This window comes from Cebidichthys violaceus, unplaced genomic scaffold (assembly GCF_023349555.1).
Source record: "Cebidichthys violaceus isolate CVI_PGR_0920_01 unplaced genomic scaffold, fCebVio1.0.p SCAF_16, whole genome shotgun sequence".
Lineage (NCBI taxonomy): Eukaryota > Metazoa > Chordata > Actinopteri > Perciformes > Stichaeidae > Cebidichthys > Cebidichthys violaceus.
The window spans coordinates 10442745-10458756 of record NW_027176329.1 but is presented as its reverse complement, the minus strand read 5'-3'; the positions used below and the strand labels follow the sequence as shown (position 1 = coordinate 10458756).

The 16012-nt window shown below is 41.5% G+C and overlaps 1 protein-coding gene across 6 annotated transcripts; it reads left to right on the top strand.

The window, feature by feature from the left end:
• Positions 1-87: 87 nt before the first annotated feature.
• trim46b (tripartite motif containing 46b) lies at positions 88-15378 on the top strand. 6 transcript variants are annotated; one of them, XM_068711181.1, is made up of 12 exons: positions 88-702; positions 3401-3662; positions 3874-4063; positions 5368-5566; positions 6627-6773; positions 7250-7345; positions 8616-8869; positions 9712-9833; positions 10080-10418; positions 11864-12093; positions 12521-12588; positions 13368-15378. In XM_068711181.1, the coding sequence occupies exons 1-12, from the start codon at positions 610-612 to the stop codon at positions 13813-13815; spliced, it is 2448 nt and encodes an 815-aa protein (XP_068567282.1). In that variant the 5' UTR covers positions 88-609; the 3' UTR covers positions 13816-15378. The 6 variants fall into 6 exon arrangements, with proteins under 6 accessions (XP_068567282.1, XP_068567287.1, XP_068567286.1 ...); XM_068711186.1 differs by having other exon boundaries at positions 3401-3702; positions 3917-4063; XM_068711183.1 differs by lacking the exon at positions 88-702 and adding an exon at positions 1499-1540.
• The last annotated feature ends 634 nt before the right edge of the window (positions 15379-16012 follow it).

The window sequence follows — 16012 nt, the reverse complement described above, 5'->3', positions numbered from 1 at the left end:
ACAGTTAAACTCGAGGCGCAGCGCCACATAGTGGCCAAAGAGTCTTTTTTCCACACCCATGGGGCATTTGTTCCCCACCAGCTGTACGGGGCTAACAGATTATTTTCAGAGGATCCTGAAAACGTTTTCCGTCTCCACGGCTTTACATTTCTGTAACGGTCGAAGATGTCATTGAGAAAACAATATGCAGCTTGATGAGAGCTTCACTATTGTTTATAATAGTGGATTCAGACCGCTATGACATCAAGCTTCCAACCCGCTGTGTGCCACATCATTTGAAGGCGTCCGTTGCAGGATGGGAAGGGTGGGGGGCAGGATGTCTGGGTGAGGAATAAAGCCACAGGCATCTCTTAGAGTGGATATACACAACAACATATTTAGAAAGCGGTGGCTTCATGTTTGTTTGTTTGTTTATTATTCAGAAGATGTTTTTCTGCTTTTTGGTTTTTCGTGCGTAAAAAAAAGCCCAGATCGAGTGTCTTTTGATTTTTTTTTAAAGAAAACGAGGAATTTACCACACGGTAAACGGGCAAATATGTTATTATAGAGAAGAGGTTTGTATATGTACCGTATGGTGTATGGCCTAGATACATCGCGATTTGTGTCCAGATGATAAAACCAGGAGGCAGCTATTTTCTTAAAATGGCAGAGATGGATTTAAAAACAGCCACATCAACGATGGAAGCATTGGTTCGTATAAGTGTGAGTATACTATGACTGTGTTTGTTTTGTCACTGGTTGTATAATCACATTAGATACATATTTTAAAGAAATTCTTAATTTAAATACAGCCTGCATTTTGAAATGGAGAGCCGCTTGGATGGCACGTCTCCGTGTTTCACCTGCCGCACCATTTATGGAAAATTGGCCTTCTGCACCCAGGAGAAAGGATGTTTGAATAAAATAAATTTTCTAAAATAGCCATAACATATTGTCCATCCTCAATCGTTGTAGACACTCGTTCATTATGCTGTCTTGATGCTGAAACCCACGTTAACGGAGGTCCGAAAATGCCTCGGTGCACCAGACTGGAGCTAAATTCCTCCCCAGAAATAGAGGAAAGCCTGCTCTTTTTTAATTATATATCAGCGTGTTCCATTATTAAATGTCAAAACAGCGTGAGTGCAAAGTGAAAAGACACGTTTCTATTTTTGGGGGCTCGCGGGATGGTCGTTTCCATGGAGACGGGATGCAGGACCTTCGGCTGCTGCTGAAGCAATTAAGGGGAGGAAAAAAAAGGTTGCTTGTAGCAGATGGTTACAAATAGAGCACCGGGGCCGATTATGGGTTGCAGCACCCTATGTTACAGCACATACCACATTAAAACAGCTCAGGGAATAAGCACGATTGTTGGTGTTGTCGAATCAGCCACTACGTTCGTTTCGTGCAGAACCCATCTTACCGGCGCGGAGGGCTCATTGCTCGCGATAAAAACATGCCTCAAACCCCTCCCCTTCTTTTCCAAGAGACGTGCTGCGCTCCCTTGATGCTGGAGTTACACACGTAGTCTGCTGCCATGGCGCCTAGATTCCTGGTGAAGGTAAGGATGCGCTGTCGCATCGCCTGTTTCACGCCTTCACCGCGCCGGGCTCAGCACTAGCAGTGCGCACTATCCACCGGCGATGGATACAACAGAGCCACAGTCCGTCGTGCTGCATAGCCTGTAGCCTGCTGGGATTGCAATAGGCTGAAACTGCGATAGGCAACATTGCTAGAGAAGAGAAAGGCAGGCCGGAGTTGACATTGGAGAATGACACAGAGCGACTGCGCTGCACTGAGGAGGAATGTAGGTTATTTTGATTAATCCAATTACTCCAATGTAACGCTTCAGTAGATAGGAGATAAGGTCTTGTGGGGTTTTTTCCCTCCCACTGCAGACTAATTCTGTCTCAAACGTGTCGGCAGCGGTTATTTTATTTGACTATGTAAACTGGGAAGATATTGCTTTCCACAATCCACTTGTAGTCCGATTTGTGAATTTTCGTCCAGCTGTGTAACACTGTGTGAGCTCCTGGTCTTCTTAAAATCAAATGGACATTTACCGTATATGATCTCCTCTGTATTATCCCCTACTGATTCTGCATCCACATCCCCAGAATCAGGGGTGTTAACAGCGGTTTCTGGTGTGCTGTTATAAGCTGTCCTCGATGCTGCATCTCATCACATCACAGCCCCCAAACCCGTCTGTGCAGCAGCAGCACCGTCTGTCAGTTTGTCTTGTCCTGGTTTTGAAGTTAATTCATAGTGACAGTGATGGAGCCTACTGCCTCTGGCCCTGTAACCACTATGGGCTGCAGATTGAGGTTGTGAGTCAAGGGCATCCTATTGCAACAAATAAATGCTGAATGAACACCAAATCTGAGTAATTATAACACCAGTGAGGAGAAATGGCTAAAGGAACAGGTCCCTTCGACCGTCTCATTTAATGAGGCATGGTAGTCTTTTGGTTGGACTGACTATAGCTGTGATGTCTGTGCAGGTTACTGCAACAGCCAGAGTGTCCTTTTCTATCCAATGTCCTTGAGCAGGACTTCAACACGCTTACTACCTCAGAGGTGCAGCTTTTCACACCCCCCGCCCCCCCACCATCCCCAGCTCTGGCCGCTGTGGTTACATCGAGTACTGAAGGTGCTGATTCAGCAGAGAGGTATACTTGAGAAGCCCTCGCCTAAATACAAAGAAACAACTCCAATAATCTGTAAGTTATGTGGCAAAACTTGCCACATAATGTACATAATGAGTACAAAAATATGTAAATGCTGGGCCATCTCTTGCTTATCCAAAAGCATATGTGACTAATGGCTGAAGAGCTCCTGTTTATGCAGAGCTGTGATTTAAGGGATGCACTCTGTGCAGTGGTTTAATAATTAATGCCTGGTCTTTTTCTATTTAACAAGAATGATGCCCTATGTCGCATGCCTGGGACAGCTTTTTCCCATTGCCATGTCTCTCTCTCTCTCTCTCTCTCAGTTCAGTCTCTCTATCTCATATGATGTTGAACCTCCTCGGTGCTACCGACTGAAATGTGTACAGAAAACTGGCTTTGAGTGCCTGGTCAGATTCCTAATCTTAATAATTTGCTTAGTCTTTCATCATATAGTTTCTGATTTAAATCAAAATGTTGCAGATTTTCCTGTTCACACAAAATTTGATTTTTCAAAGCTTTTGCTGTTTTTGTTAAATGAAAATTATTTTTTTAAAGGGATCAGGGATTTATATTTCTCATACAAATATTGTTTGGTATCAGAAAACAAAACTTATAATTATTGAAAAAGATAAAATGATACCTGCAAGCTTTACTTTTCCCCTTACAGGCTAATTGTGTACATTTCGTCCTCTCTGTGTGTTACATGCTCTTACATGTGCAGATCATAACCCCTCACCTTTTTGCCTCCAACAGTCCAACATGAAGAGCCTGGAGCATGAGCTGCATTGCACCGTGTGTAAGGACATAGTCAAACAGCCTGTGGTCCTGCCATGCCAGCACAGCGTCTGCCTCATGTGTGCCTCGGAGGTCTTGGTGGCAAACGGCTACCCGCCTCCGGATCTCCCCCCAGAGCCAAACTCCCCCGCCTCCACACCCAACACCCGCTCCCCCCGTCAGGCCCGAAGGCCTACACCTAAAGCTGAGCAGCGACCTATTGACCGCGTGCTGCGGGCAGGTTTGGAATACTTCTTCTTCTGCCATATCAATTTAATCTGTCGAGGAGGATATTTATGTCTTGTGTGGATAAAAATGGGGGCTTTTTTAATGTGAGTGCTTTGGATTGCATACTGATATGCAAACCATGTGATTACACGCAAACCTTTCCTTGATCCACTGTCGTTTTCTTTCTCCCTCTGCTCATAACTGGCTTTTCTTCTTGGTTCGAGGTCCCCACCCGCCTTCGCCATCCATGCCCCGGTCTCCGGGATATGGGACGTATCCGGGGCGGCGTCGTAAGGAGGGCCCACCCCTGGTGATGATGTTCCCCTGTATTCCGTGTGGCCGAGATGTGGAGCTGGGAGAGAAGGGCCTTACTGACTGTCTGCGCAACCTCACCTTAGAGCGCATAGTGGAGAGGTAGGTACCACACACACACACACACACACACCAATGCAAAAATATGCACGAAAGAACCCACACAGGGATCTTGTCCTTCAGTGGTTATGATGTTTTGTGCCAAATGTACATGAGTAGTTGACTTGGGCGTGAAAAACAGAGGGTGTGGGAACATGTCCAATTCGGATTGTAACTATTCAGCAGCGACTCAGCTGTTGATGAATCCTGCAGAGTGTGCACTGCAACATATTGTAGCTACCAAGGCTGACTGTGTGCTTCCATAGTTCAGTGGCTTCCTGCTCACTTTATAACCCATTCAATACTACTTGGCTCGCCCTCTCACAGTGGGCCTTTTGCCCTCTCATTTAATTGTCTTCAAAACCTTTCAATTTCTTTTGATTAGAACTTTACTCATGTCTATAATAGTTTTAAGCCTTTGACTTTAATCCGTGTGTGTGTGTCTGAGAGAGAGAGTATGTGAGTGAGTGTGCAAAACTCTGCACATCTCTGTGTCTGTCCATGGCTAATCTTGCATACCGCTGCACCAAACTGCATAATATTTTATGATGCACTTTTATGGCTGCATGCTCAAAGGACCTCTCGGGGTTGCAGTGACTCAGGCTTTGTTAGATCACCTTTCTTTGCCTGTTTGATACTGCCATTGATTGGACTGCTGTCTGCTGCCTGCTCGATCACTACTCTTATCCGGCCCCCGGGCCAGTAGGGTTTCATCACCGCTGCTCTGAGGCTGCTCTGCGGCCAGAGACAGAGTGGGGGGAAAACCGTTTCACACTTTGTTTTGGATGGTGTGTTTGGCTAACAGCTAACGGAACTACACACACAGCTGACTGCATTAGAGCCGCTCTGTGGCTGCTCTGCCATTGCCATGCAGCCAGAGACACAGTCATGCTGTGCTGTTTTATTGGGCATTAACCTCACGTTTAGAGGCAGATTGCTGAAAAAATAGACTTGGAGTTTAAATAAATGTTTCCTAAGATGAAGCTGAGATTGCACACAGTTGGTGCAGACATCTGCATCGAATAAATGATAATTTATCTGTTGTGTGAGACATACAGGTGGAAAATGCAGGTGAAAAATACATCTGAATAACTTTCAGTCTAGACGGGGGTTAGCCGTCTGTGGGTTGTATTATAATAAACATTACAGCAGTTGTTGTTGCAGACACACCTGGTGGAGATCTACACTGAGTGCACCTTTCTAGTTTGGTAGATAGTTTGTTGGCAGATCTCTCTTAGTAAAAAGTCATATGATCACAATGGAACAAGCCTGCTTAAAGGTTAAATCAGTCTTTCTATCACTACCAGGTACAGACACACAGTGAGTCTGGGCAGTGTGGCTGTGATGTGCCAGTTCTGTAAACCTCCTCAAGCTCTGGAGGCCACCAAGGGCTGCGCTGACTGCAGGGCCAATTTCTGTAACGAGTGTTTCAAGCTGTATCACCCGTGGGGGACGCCACGAGCACAACATGAACATATCCAACCGACGCTCAACTTCAGACCAAAGGTAAGACTTTGGAACAATCACTGTTAATCTACATTTTTAATAATAACATATCATGAATTTGTATTTACGGAGATTAAACCAATTATTTCAAAAACCACAATATTGTAAAACCTTTGGTACAACTTTGTAATAAGGCACCCTTTATATGAATGTATAAGTCATAACTACTGGCTTCAATTGTGGTTGATAAATCCTTAACTCATGTTTTATAGATAATTTGTATAAAGAACATAAAACAATTTTCAGGTTGCTAGGTTGTGAAGACATTTCTTTGATTGGTGTTGTGATCATTTCTATGTGTTAATAATCCAAGTATAAATCTTGGTAATATTTATATTTTAACTACTCATGGATTCCTCACTTTCCAATAAGCCATTCAGCATGCAGTCATAAAAGATAGTTAGTTATAATAATAGTGCATTTACAAGGATAAATGAACTTCTAAGTGGTTGATACATGGAGCTGTTAAGAAACTGATTTTGGTCCAGTTTCTCCACAGAACCTTGAGGGTCCTACTGATTAATAAAAGAGCTAGATAAAAATATGCATTGTGTAATCCTGAAGTGGGATGATTTTTCACAACCTGGCGACCAAAAGCAGATCAATAAAGCTTCAGAAATGATGCATTCAACACAATGAACCAGTTTGTCACAACTTGTAAAGCAGTTATAAACGGTGCATCATTAGAAAGCGGTACCAAGACTTGTGTTGGATTTTTGTACACTCAAAATATGACACAGATCTTATTTTTTGATTTGAACACAAAAGTCTGATATTTTTGCATTAGATTTGGACCAGGTTGTTGGGCCAGCAATCAAAGTGATGAAATAACAAACAAGAACAAAAATATGTATGTATATATTAAAACAAAAAAATTATTAAAATTGAAATTAGCTTTTTAACTATGTTTTTTCTAGACCTTCTGACCGCTGTTGGGCCATGTGGCACTGTGATGTTACATAAATATACACACCTCCTCATAATAATCCAGTCTTTCTCCCTTGAGGTAAAATGTGCCTTAGATAAATGCATTGAGACGTAATTTAGCTCTTGTCCTCAGGTTCTGACCTGTCCGGATCATGACCAGGAGAAGCTGCAGTTCTACTGCAGGTCCTGTCAGCGGCTGCTCTGCCCTCTCTGCAAACTGCGCCGCCTCCACACAGGACACAAAATCCTGCCAGTGGCCCACGCATACCAAGCCCTGAAGGTACGACTCAAATAGTTGTCTGGACTGGGTTCCTCTAAATGCTCTGCATTTTTTTCTGCAATGAAAGGCTTAATGCATAGGATAGTTCTGAAAAACTCATTTAAAGATAGAAGTAGACATATAGGATTGAAATTGATACTTATATTTGTCTAATATCAGACAACTCGCTGGAGTGGGGGAATTCAAAGGTCTGGACTTTTACATTAGTAAAGAACGATATTTCAATTTTAGAATTGCAAGCTTATTTGCTTCGTTAAAATACAAAGTTAAATTAAGTGTTGAGTAAATCATTTTTTATATTTTACACAGTGAACTGATGCAGTTGCATTATTTCAAAATGTTAAAAAACAGCTTTCAGTGTATCGTACAGTACTTCAGAGCAGTGCAGTAAGTGTTACAGATTTAATGTGTAACGAATAAGCCGTCTGATGCGTATTTGTTGTATGCATTTTGTGTTGTTGCTGTTTATTTGACAGGAGAAGATTACGAAGGAGATGAACTACATTCTGTCCAACCAGGACACAGTTCTGACTCAGATTACCCAGCTGGAGAGCTCCATCACTCAGACTGAGGTGATTAATACTTAAAATGTTGCTGAACATGGAATTACTGTAACACCAGTCAGCAGCTAAACACCATAAAACTGCAGAGCTGGTTTTTTTACCAGCTTCTTTGACAGACTTGTGTTTATACTTTTCTTTGCGACCTCACGCACAACTTTTGAAAATCCATACATTGTTTATAACACAATATTATTCAGCTTTAATCATATATATGGATTTTGTTAAAGTCTTTATTATTGTATTTGTATTATTATTGTATTTATCAACAATTAGCCTGTAACTCCTCCTGTGAAGCACCCATAACTGTAGCATGAACCTTTAATTAAAGATTGATAACAAAGTTTTTACGTTTGTACAAATAATTTATCGGTCAGTTTAATATGGTTTATAAATGTTTTCAAAACTCACGAGGACAGTAACTAAATTCCTCCTGGAGCTATTTAAGCTGCAAATCATGGCCTCCATCTGCAGGTTAGCTTTGCTAAGTTGTCATGAGAGTGAAAATAGGTCTTGAATAAAGAAATACTACAAAAATACCATACAATTAATAAATATATTGCATAAATAATCAATATTAATACAAAATGTGTAGAAATACGGTACCTTTCATATCATCATATGTTACAATGTTATTTATTATCTATTTACATGCCAGTAATTAATGCTTCTATGTAGCATAGTTGTTGACCAATACAATAGTAATAAAGATAATGTCCTTATATCTGACTCCAACTACATTTTAGTGTGTTACAAATCTTTATTAATTGTTTATTACCTGCTTATAAGTGCTACATAGGGGAGGCTAATATAAAAAGTCTATGGCATGTCATCATCCAATTTTATGTCTGACTCAACAGTCTACCTTAGCATCCAACTTTCACTCAATAATGTCTGTTTGTATCATAACCAGCAGCAGCCATACAAAACACGACCTGTTTTCTATCACAGATGATTGTTATGAATGTGTCTATGATGTTAAAGTCACATTTTTAAGATTTAGTCCATTTGGATAAAGAAATCAGTAAAAGAACAGTCGACACCTTGTTGTTAGGCTTAATGTCATAGAGTGCACAGCAGTAATCTGTCCATTATAACATTGGTGTTATAATCTGCCAGATTTAAAAAGCACACACAAGCTTGTTTTCAATATTTTCATCTGCTTTTGTCTTCTTTGAACATTATGGCAAAACTGTTCTCTGAAACAACCTAATGTAAAGGCTAGCATCAGCTGGGTGTTGCCAAACGCTTGAGCCTGTCCGTCTGCATTGTTCTTCAACAGGTGAACAGTGTGTCAGCCAGAGAGCAGCTGGCTCAGAGCATCAGGGATCTGACGGCCGCTCTGGCCGAGCGCCACGCTTCGCTCACCCAGGCTCTGGAGGTGGCGCGCAAGAAACGAGGCGAGGCGCTGTCCGCTCAAGTGGCGGAGAGGCGGGGCTTGATGGAACACACGGGGCTCATGGCGTTTACCCAGGAGCTGCTGAAAGAGACAGACCAGCCATGCTTTGTGCAGGCCGCTCGCCAGACCCATAACAGGTTTTCTATTTGTTTGTCGTATCTTATTTGTATTGGCATAGCTCTCTGCTGCCATTGAACCGATCTTAGATTAGTTTTTTTACCTTTGTTAGATTCCTTTCGTTTGTTCTCCTATTTGTACAGCTTTTACTCACACCTAGTTAGTGATTATTTTGCATTCAAAAACAAAAGAAATCGTCTTAAATGACAATGATGTTCTATATATTTGTTATTGTCGACAAATCCTGATAAAAACAGCAAAAAACAGCAATAAACAAGTACTGCCCCCGTAGCCAAAGCCTGAATCAGCTTATTTGTCTCTCCATTGTTGTCCAAAACACTACAAAAAAACACATCAGTGTGCCACACCATGTCATTGGTGACCACATTCATTGTAATGATGAAACATGTCAGCACATGTTTCATCAATACAATGAATGTGGTCTCTGCAGTTTGTTAACAGTCAATCCCACATACAGTACATTGTCCCGCTCACATAAATACTCACTAGTGCACCAAATATGTATGAATCCCCAAAAAATGCATAATGTACTTGTGTTTGAGAAACGTTTGTGAAGAACTACAGTGCCCAGCTGTAAATACCCACTTAGTAAAACAATACATTTGTATCTTTAGTAGAAATGAATGGCTTGTGATTGAGTGACAAAGACGCAGTATTGTTTTTTAAATATTTTTTTGGTATTTGTTGACACTAAGAATAACAAAGAATGACGTCAACCTAATCTTTTAAAGATAATCATACACCTCTTCATCCTCATCAGTCTGTCTCAGTCCTCACTGTTCCTCCTTAATTCTTCTAACACTGCTCTCCCCGTCCCCCCCTGTCTCCCCCCCTGCACCAGGTTCAGCAAAGCAATTGAGAATCTCCAGCATTTCACTCTGGCTGCTGACCCATCCTTCAGACACTTCCAGCTGGACGTCTCCAAAGAACTCAAACTCCTGACAGAGTTGAACTTCATCCAGGGTGAGGAGGGGAGTGATGGGCGAATGGGAGCGGAAGGGAAAGGGTGGGGAAGACGATAAGAAAGGAAGGGAGTAGAAGACGACAGGAGCTTTTTGACGGCTTTCTTATCTCTCTTAAACTGTCTTATGAAGAAGAGTAACATAGTAGGTTAATGTTAATCAGTGACGTGAAGGTGGTAGTACAACTATCACACATTAAACTCAAGATTTGAGTTATTTGTGTACATTAAAACTATTTTTGTCACAGCTCCACTGGCTCCAGTGATTGATACCCAGCACACCCTGGCCTATGACCAGCTCTTTCTGTGCTGGCGACTGCCCCAAGACTCTGCGTCTGCCTGGCACTTCTCCGTTGAGTATCGCCGCCGGGGTGTGGTTCCAGGAGGAGCGTCTAGAGGTGGCGTCAGAGGAGGATTGGCCGCCGCCCGCTGGGGCTGGCAGCGTTTGGATGAAGTGAGCGGGACCAGCGCGGTGATCGATAGGTTGGAGATGGACAGCGTGTACGTGCTGCGGGTGAGAGGCTGCAACAAGGCCGGCTACGGGGAGTACAGCGAGGAGGTGTACCTGCACACCCCTCCTGCACCAGGTGAGAGAACACGTTTTTGGTGTAAGAAGGGGTCAAACTCTGCCCTAGTTTGGGAGTACCCCACTGTGTGTGTGAGTCATTATGGCAAAATGTGGTCCTGCAGACATCTACTGTAGCGGAACTACCACAAAGCGGTTTTGAGTGCTTTGCCTGGTGTTTATATTTCTGTATGTCTGTATGTGGACAAATTGTGTCACTGCGATAGCGTCACACCCGGACAAGATGCAGTCACAAAATTTTATAGGTGTGTAGTTGAGATCAAATGAAGACAGAGTTTGAAGACAGGATCGTCCCTCACCTGCATAAAGTGTCCAGAATGTCTTATTTATACATTTCTTTGTGCATCTTCCACACATGCAAGTATTTCTTCTATTTTTGGTTAATGACTCAAATCAGTGACACATGATGATAGCTACAAAAAAATGTCATTATAACGAAAAAGCAAGCTGTAGTTTCTGTCACCCAGGAGCCATTCATCTCTTCACACCTCCTATTATTTAAAAGCATATGGGATGGTTTCCATGACGAGCAGTTAATAATTCATTCTCTTTCTTTTTGCCCATTCCCATCTTCTCTTATCCAATTTCCGTCCACCACTTTCTCACATCCTCACTTTCTTACTCTTTATTACTTCATCCCTCTCTCATGTTTTATTTCCATTTCACAGCTTTATACTTGTCACCCTCTTCTGCGCTCCTTCCACGCTGCCAACCTACATGCCTCCTACAGAACGTAAGAAGTGCATTCATATCTCTTGACCACCCCGCTGTACCCTCATGCTCTTTTCCTCTTTTTCGTCCTGGTCATCCCATGCATCCTTTGTTCTTCCACCCCCATCTAGAACCCCAATCTCACCCCTCGGCCTCCCGCTCTATGGCGAGATGTGTCAGAGCGCTGATGAGGTTTGCAGTTTGTTAAGACGCGAGTCTTAACAACATGGATCGGAATCCGATCTGGGGCTTTTTGATTGGTTGAGTTGAGTGATTGGTGACTTCCTTGTGTCCCAGTAGGCTGTTTTTCCTCCCTTCTACTGCGTATGTTCCCTCAGTAAATTGTACTTCCTTTGGAAAAATCTGCACTTCCCACAGCCGGAGCTTCTTTGTGATACCTTCTGTATTTTACTCCCCGAGTCATCAATTTATAGATGAGTGTCCTTTTCTTTTCCAGTGATGCTGTGAGGAGGTGCATGCCTGCTCTCTCCCCCTAGTCTCTCCTCTCAATTGCTTCGTATTCTCCTCATTTCTCTTCTCCTTGCTGCTTTCGGACTGTAAATCTGTACCACGTTCCCTCTGTTGCTTCCAAAACGTCTCCTGCCTTTACTAAAACCCCTATATGTAATTTTTGAATGCACCTGTCTCTTTGTCCTCCCCTTCCCCTTACATCTAATTCTCCTCCCCGCCCATTTCCTTTTCTCTGCTGTGTCCTACCTCCTTGTCTCCTCTCAGTGCTCAACTTCTACCTGGACTCTCGCTGGGGTCTCCATGCCGACAGGCTGGTGGTCAGTAAAGAGCAGCGCTGTGCTCGCAGCGTCCCCGGTCTGTCCCTGCTGCAGGCCGCTGACCACGCCCTCACTTCCTGTCACCTGACCTCAGACCTCCTGGTGGGGGATGTGGCTATTACACAGGGAAGGCACTACTGGGCATGCTCAGTGGAGCCTGGGTCTTACCTCGTGAAGGTTTGTCAAGTCCAGTATTAAATTCTGAATTACTGAATACTACATAATATTAGTGCATACTGCCTGTATGTGGAAGGTTTGGTTCAAGTTTTTCTTGATGATAATCAATATTTCTGACAACATAAGCGACAATTGTAGTTATAAAACAACACTATTACTTTTTACAAATTTAAAACTCAGTTGATCTTCTCCATCAGGACTGATCAGATTCGACTGACTATAACCTAGCCTGCATTGTAACACTGCAGATTCTAAAATTAGTGTTTCTACTACTATTAGTAGTACGGAACAATGATGTTTGTATTTCTGCTTCCCTAAAATAATCAAATGGGGAAATAGAGAACTAGATCAATCAGTTGTGTGAAGATTTGCTACAAGATAAATGTTTAGTTAATTACAAATTGATTGCTTTTTTCTTTTTGAACAGGTGGGAGTTGGTCTGGAATCTAAACTGCAGGAGTGGTTTCACCTTCCACAAGACATGGCCAGTCCCCGGTGAGTACCTGTAGTAATAGTTCAGGTACTTGACTTGAGTATTTGTATTTCTCCACTACATTTCAGGGGGGAATATTATGCTTTTATATTCTCTACATTTGATTGATAGCTCTGGTTACTAGTTACTTTTCCTATTAAGATTTTACATTAAAAAAAACACATTGGATGAAATAGAATTTTGTCACAGTTGGTGAGTATGAGGCAACAGGGATACGACCCAAATGCAGACAAAGCACATTAATGTATGAAATCCGGTCAAAAACCTGGAAAGGCAGTCTAAACAGGCAAACAATTCCAAAAGGGCTATAAGAAAATCTAAAGTTCATACAGATCAGGCAAGGTTCAAAAGTATATAATATATATATATATATATATATATATATATATATATATATGTGTACCAATAAATAAAATGTCTTATATATATATATATATATATATATATATATATATATATATATATATATATATATATATATATATATAATACATGTCAGTCACAAGGGCCATTTTGCAGAACGAGTATTTTTTTCGTTTGATAATTTAGGTGCATTTTGCTGCTAGTACTTTTGTGATTTTGCTTAAGTAGGATGTTGAATGCAGGACTTTTACTTGTCTTGGAGTATTTTTACATTGATGTATTGGTACTTATATTTAAGTAAAGAAACTGAACATTTTCATTGTCACTGTATGTATAACAGATAAAAGTAAATAAGCAGTTTAACATAAGTGGATGACTCATCCATAATAATTGTTTTCAAACTGCACTCTCTCTCCAGCTACGACCCGGACAGTGGTCATGACAGCGGAGCAGAGGATGCTCTGGACTCCGCCCCACCATTCTGCTTCCTCACTATGGGGATGGGTAAGATCTACCTGCCCCAGCACAACTACCACCACCACAGTAGCCATGGGAACGGTATCCGAGACCCCATCACTAACGGCAACGGCCCCTCCTCGTCCGCGGGCCTCACCTACCCGCTGCCCCCTCGGCTCGGCGTGTGCCTTGACTTTGAGAAGGGTCGCGTCACCTTCTATGATGCCCACTCCCTTCGGCCTCTGTGGGAAGGTCACGTGGATTGCTCCGGCCCCGTGTGCCCGGCTTTCTGTTTCATTGGTGGGGGGGCTCTGCAGCTGCAGGAGCTGGTAGCCAATCGCAATGCGGACCAGACTCCGGTCAGAAGGGTAACCATCCAACCCCGGGTCTCTAATTCAAAGAACAACTGACGGCTGATCTGAGGTCATATGGTTATTTGGAATGTAATTGGTAATTGTGAAGTATTTACTCAGCTAGAGCGAAAAGTTAGAAATCTCAGCGATTTTGTTTTGTATTTAATTTTCTTTGTACAAGAAAATGTTTCTATAGCAACAAATATGCAATGTAATTAAGTTTCTAACATTTTTGTTATATGCAGTTTTGCAAGAGGTATTGCTTAAGTAGTGTCTGGTATATCCAGCACTTAATATTATGTTATATCTTTGATGCTTGCACTTGTAGCCAGGCTATATTGCATACATTTATAAAGCTAATGTAGATACAGCGCCACACAATGTCGTCCTCCCTGTAGAAGCTTTTACTCTGTTATTTCATGCCCTTAATGTTTAAAGCTTAAGAACTTATATGTTTTAGAGATACGAGAGAAAAAAAAGGCCTTGACTATTGAATCTATAACTAAACTTGTGTTTAACCACACAGATTTCACCCGTTATGATCCCCAACCAAAGTTATTGTTTTTCTGGGATGTAAATGTGGTAAATTAGAGATAGAGAGGAACAATGAGGCAATACTGTAATTAGAAGCTCCAATTATACCTCTGCTGCACAGCTAATCACTAGTTCCCGCGATTCTGTTTGTGCATTGCTGTTTTGTGTTTCAAAGACATGAGTCTGATGTGTGTGTGTGTGTGTGTGTGTGTGTGTGTGTGTGTGTGTGTGTGTGTGTGTGTGTGTGTGTGTGTGTGTGTTGCTTGCCTATGCGCATGGGTGCGTGTGGTTTGACTGATAACAGCATTGATTCATTGGCTGACGGTAAAAAGTTGTTTTCTTGCAAACAATACTTTTTTTGGTGTTTTTGTTCAACCTTGCTTGATTGTAAGTTAATGAGCAGTGCTTCTTATGAAACAATTAGTAGATTAAATCCATGTGAACTTCACCTGCTGGCAGAATATTTGCAAAATAAAAATGGATTAAGTACATAAACACTGAATAAAAGCAAATTTGAATTACTAAAACACCTTTTGTTTTCTTTTTTGATGTTGTTTTTGTCTGACTTGAATTCTGCTCCATCCACATTTTCATAGTTGCAATCTTCTCTGAAAGGATGACGATCTCCTGTTTCACCACTAGAGTGCAGCAAGTCATTGTAGAAGACAGATATCGCCAACCTCATCTGAACACACTGCAGCTATTGTAATGGTCAGAATATTTATATTTGGAAAGAAAAATAATTGGACCCATTTTCCATACAAATGGTCCTTCTTTATAGGATTTTGGCAGGCTCACACTTTGAAATGTGCTGTTAAAAATTGGAAACTGGAAAAATTGGCATCGTTTTCCAAATCTCCTCCTAAAACTCTACATTTGCTTTTATGGATCTCTTACTTTTGTGGGAGTATATACTACCTGCCTTTTTTTGTTACGTTCTCATTTAACAGCACCGTTTCTGGCTTTACTTACAGTTCATTTGTTATTTATTCTTTCGAAAGGTACTGTGTATAATACAAGGTGCAATATGAGACAATGGTATGAAGAAAAGAGGGAGAATTTAAAGTCATTGACAAAATAAATATGTTTAACTATTACCATATATGCATTGCCACACTTTGATTGATTGTCACTGATAGCCATAATAATAAATGACTCTATACCAGCACACAAACCTTTACATTTGTTGGCCGATCTGGACAACCATCATAAAGTAAAACTAGACGATTCATGCCAAGTTTTGATATATACAGAATAGCATTTCCTCCCAAAAGGTATCTTGTATGAATGTACGAGTTCATGTGTAGGAATTACCATGAATCAAACTTTATTGTTTACACACATGCAATAAACAGCACTCAACAGCAGACGTAAAATACATGTCCTTGAGTCCTGCATGGCGTCTGATCTACTGAATATAACATCAGTTTAGTTTTGTAAATTGAAAAAGACGCCACCTATTGGCTAATCACAGTTTAAAACAGGAAACGGACTTGACGGAGAGATTCTGGCTCAATGAAACACCTTGGATAAGAATAATGAATAGTGATGACCATCTGCTTTTGATAGAGATATTAACACCTCACATGTGTAGGTACTTAGCATTCCTTATGTAAATGTAATGTAAATCGCTGGCGTTTACCTTTTATGAGCTTCAATATGAAAATCCACATGTGTGTTTAATTGGACCAACATTAAAGGGGAAACTGTTGGGGGATTT

Excerpts from the sequence above, each read along its gene's own strand:
- trim46b (XM_068711181.1), top strand. The coding sequence starts at position 610 with ATGATAAAACCAGGAGGCAGCTATTTTCTTAAAATGGCAGAGATGGAT. Across the intron at positions 3,663-3,873 it reads TGACCGCGTGCTGCGGGCAG|GTCCCCACCCGCCTTCGCCA; the intron begins GTTTGGAATACT and ends TCTTGGTTCGAG. Across the intron at positions 7,346-8,615 it reads GCTCCATCACTCAGACTGAG|GTGAACAGTGTGTCAGCCAG; the intron begins GTGATTAATACT and ends GTTCTTCAACAG.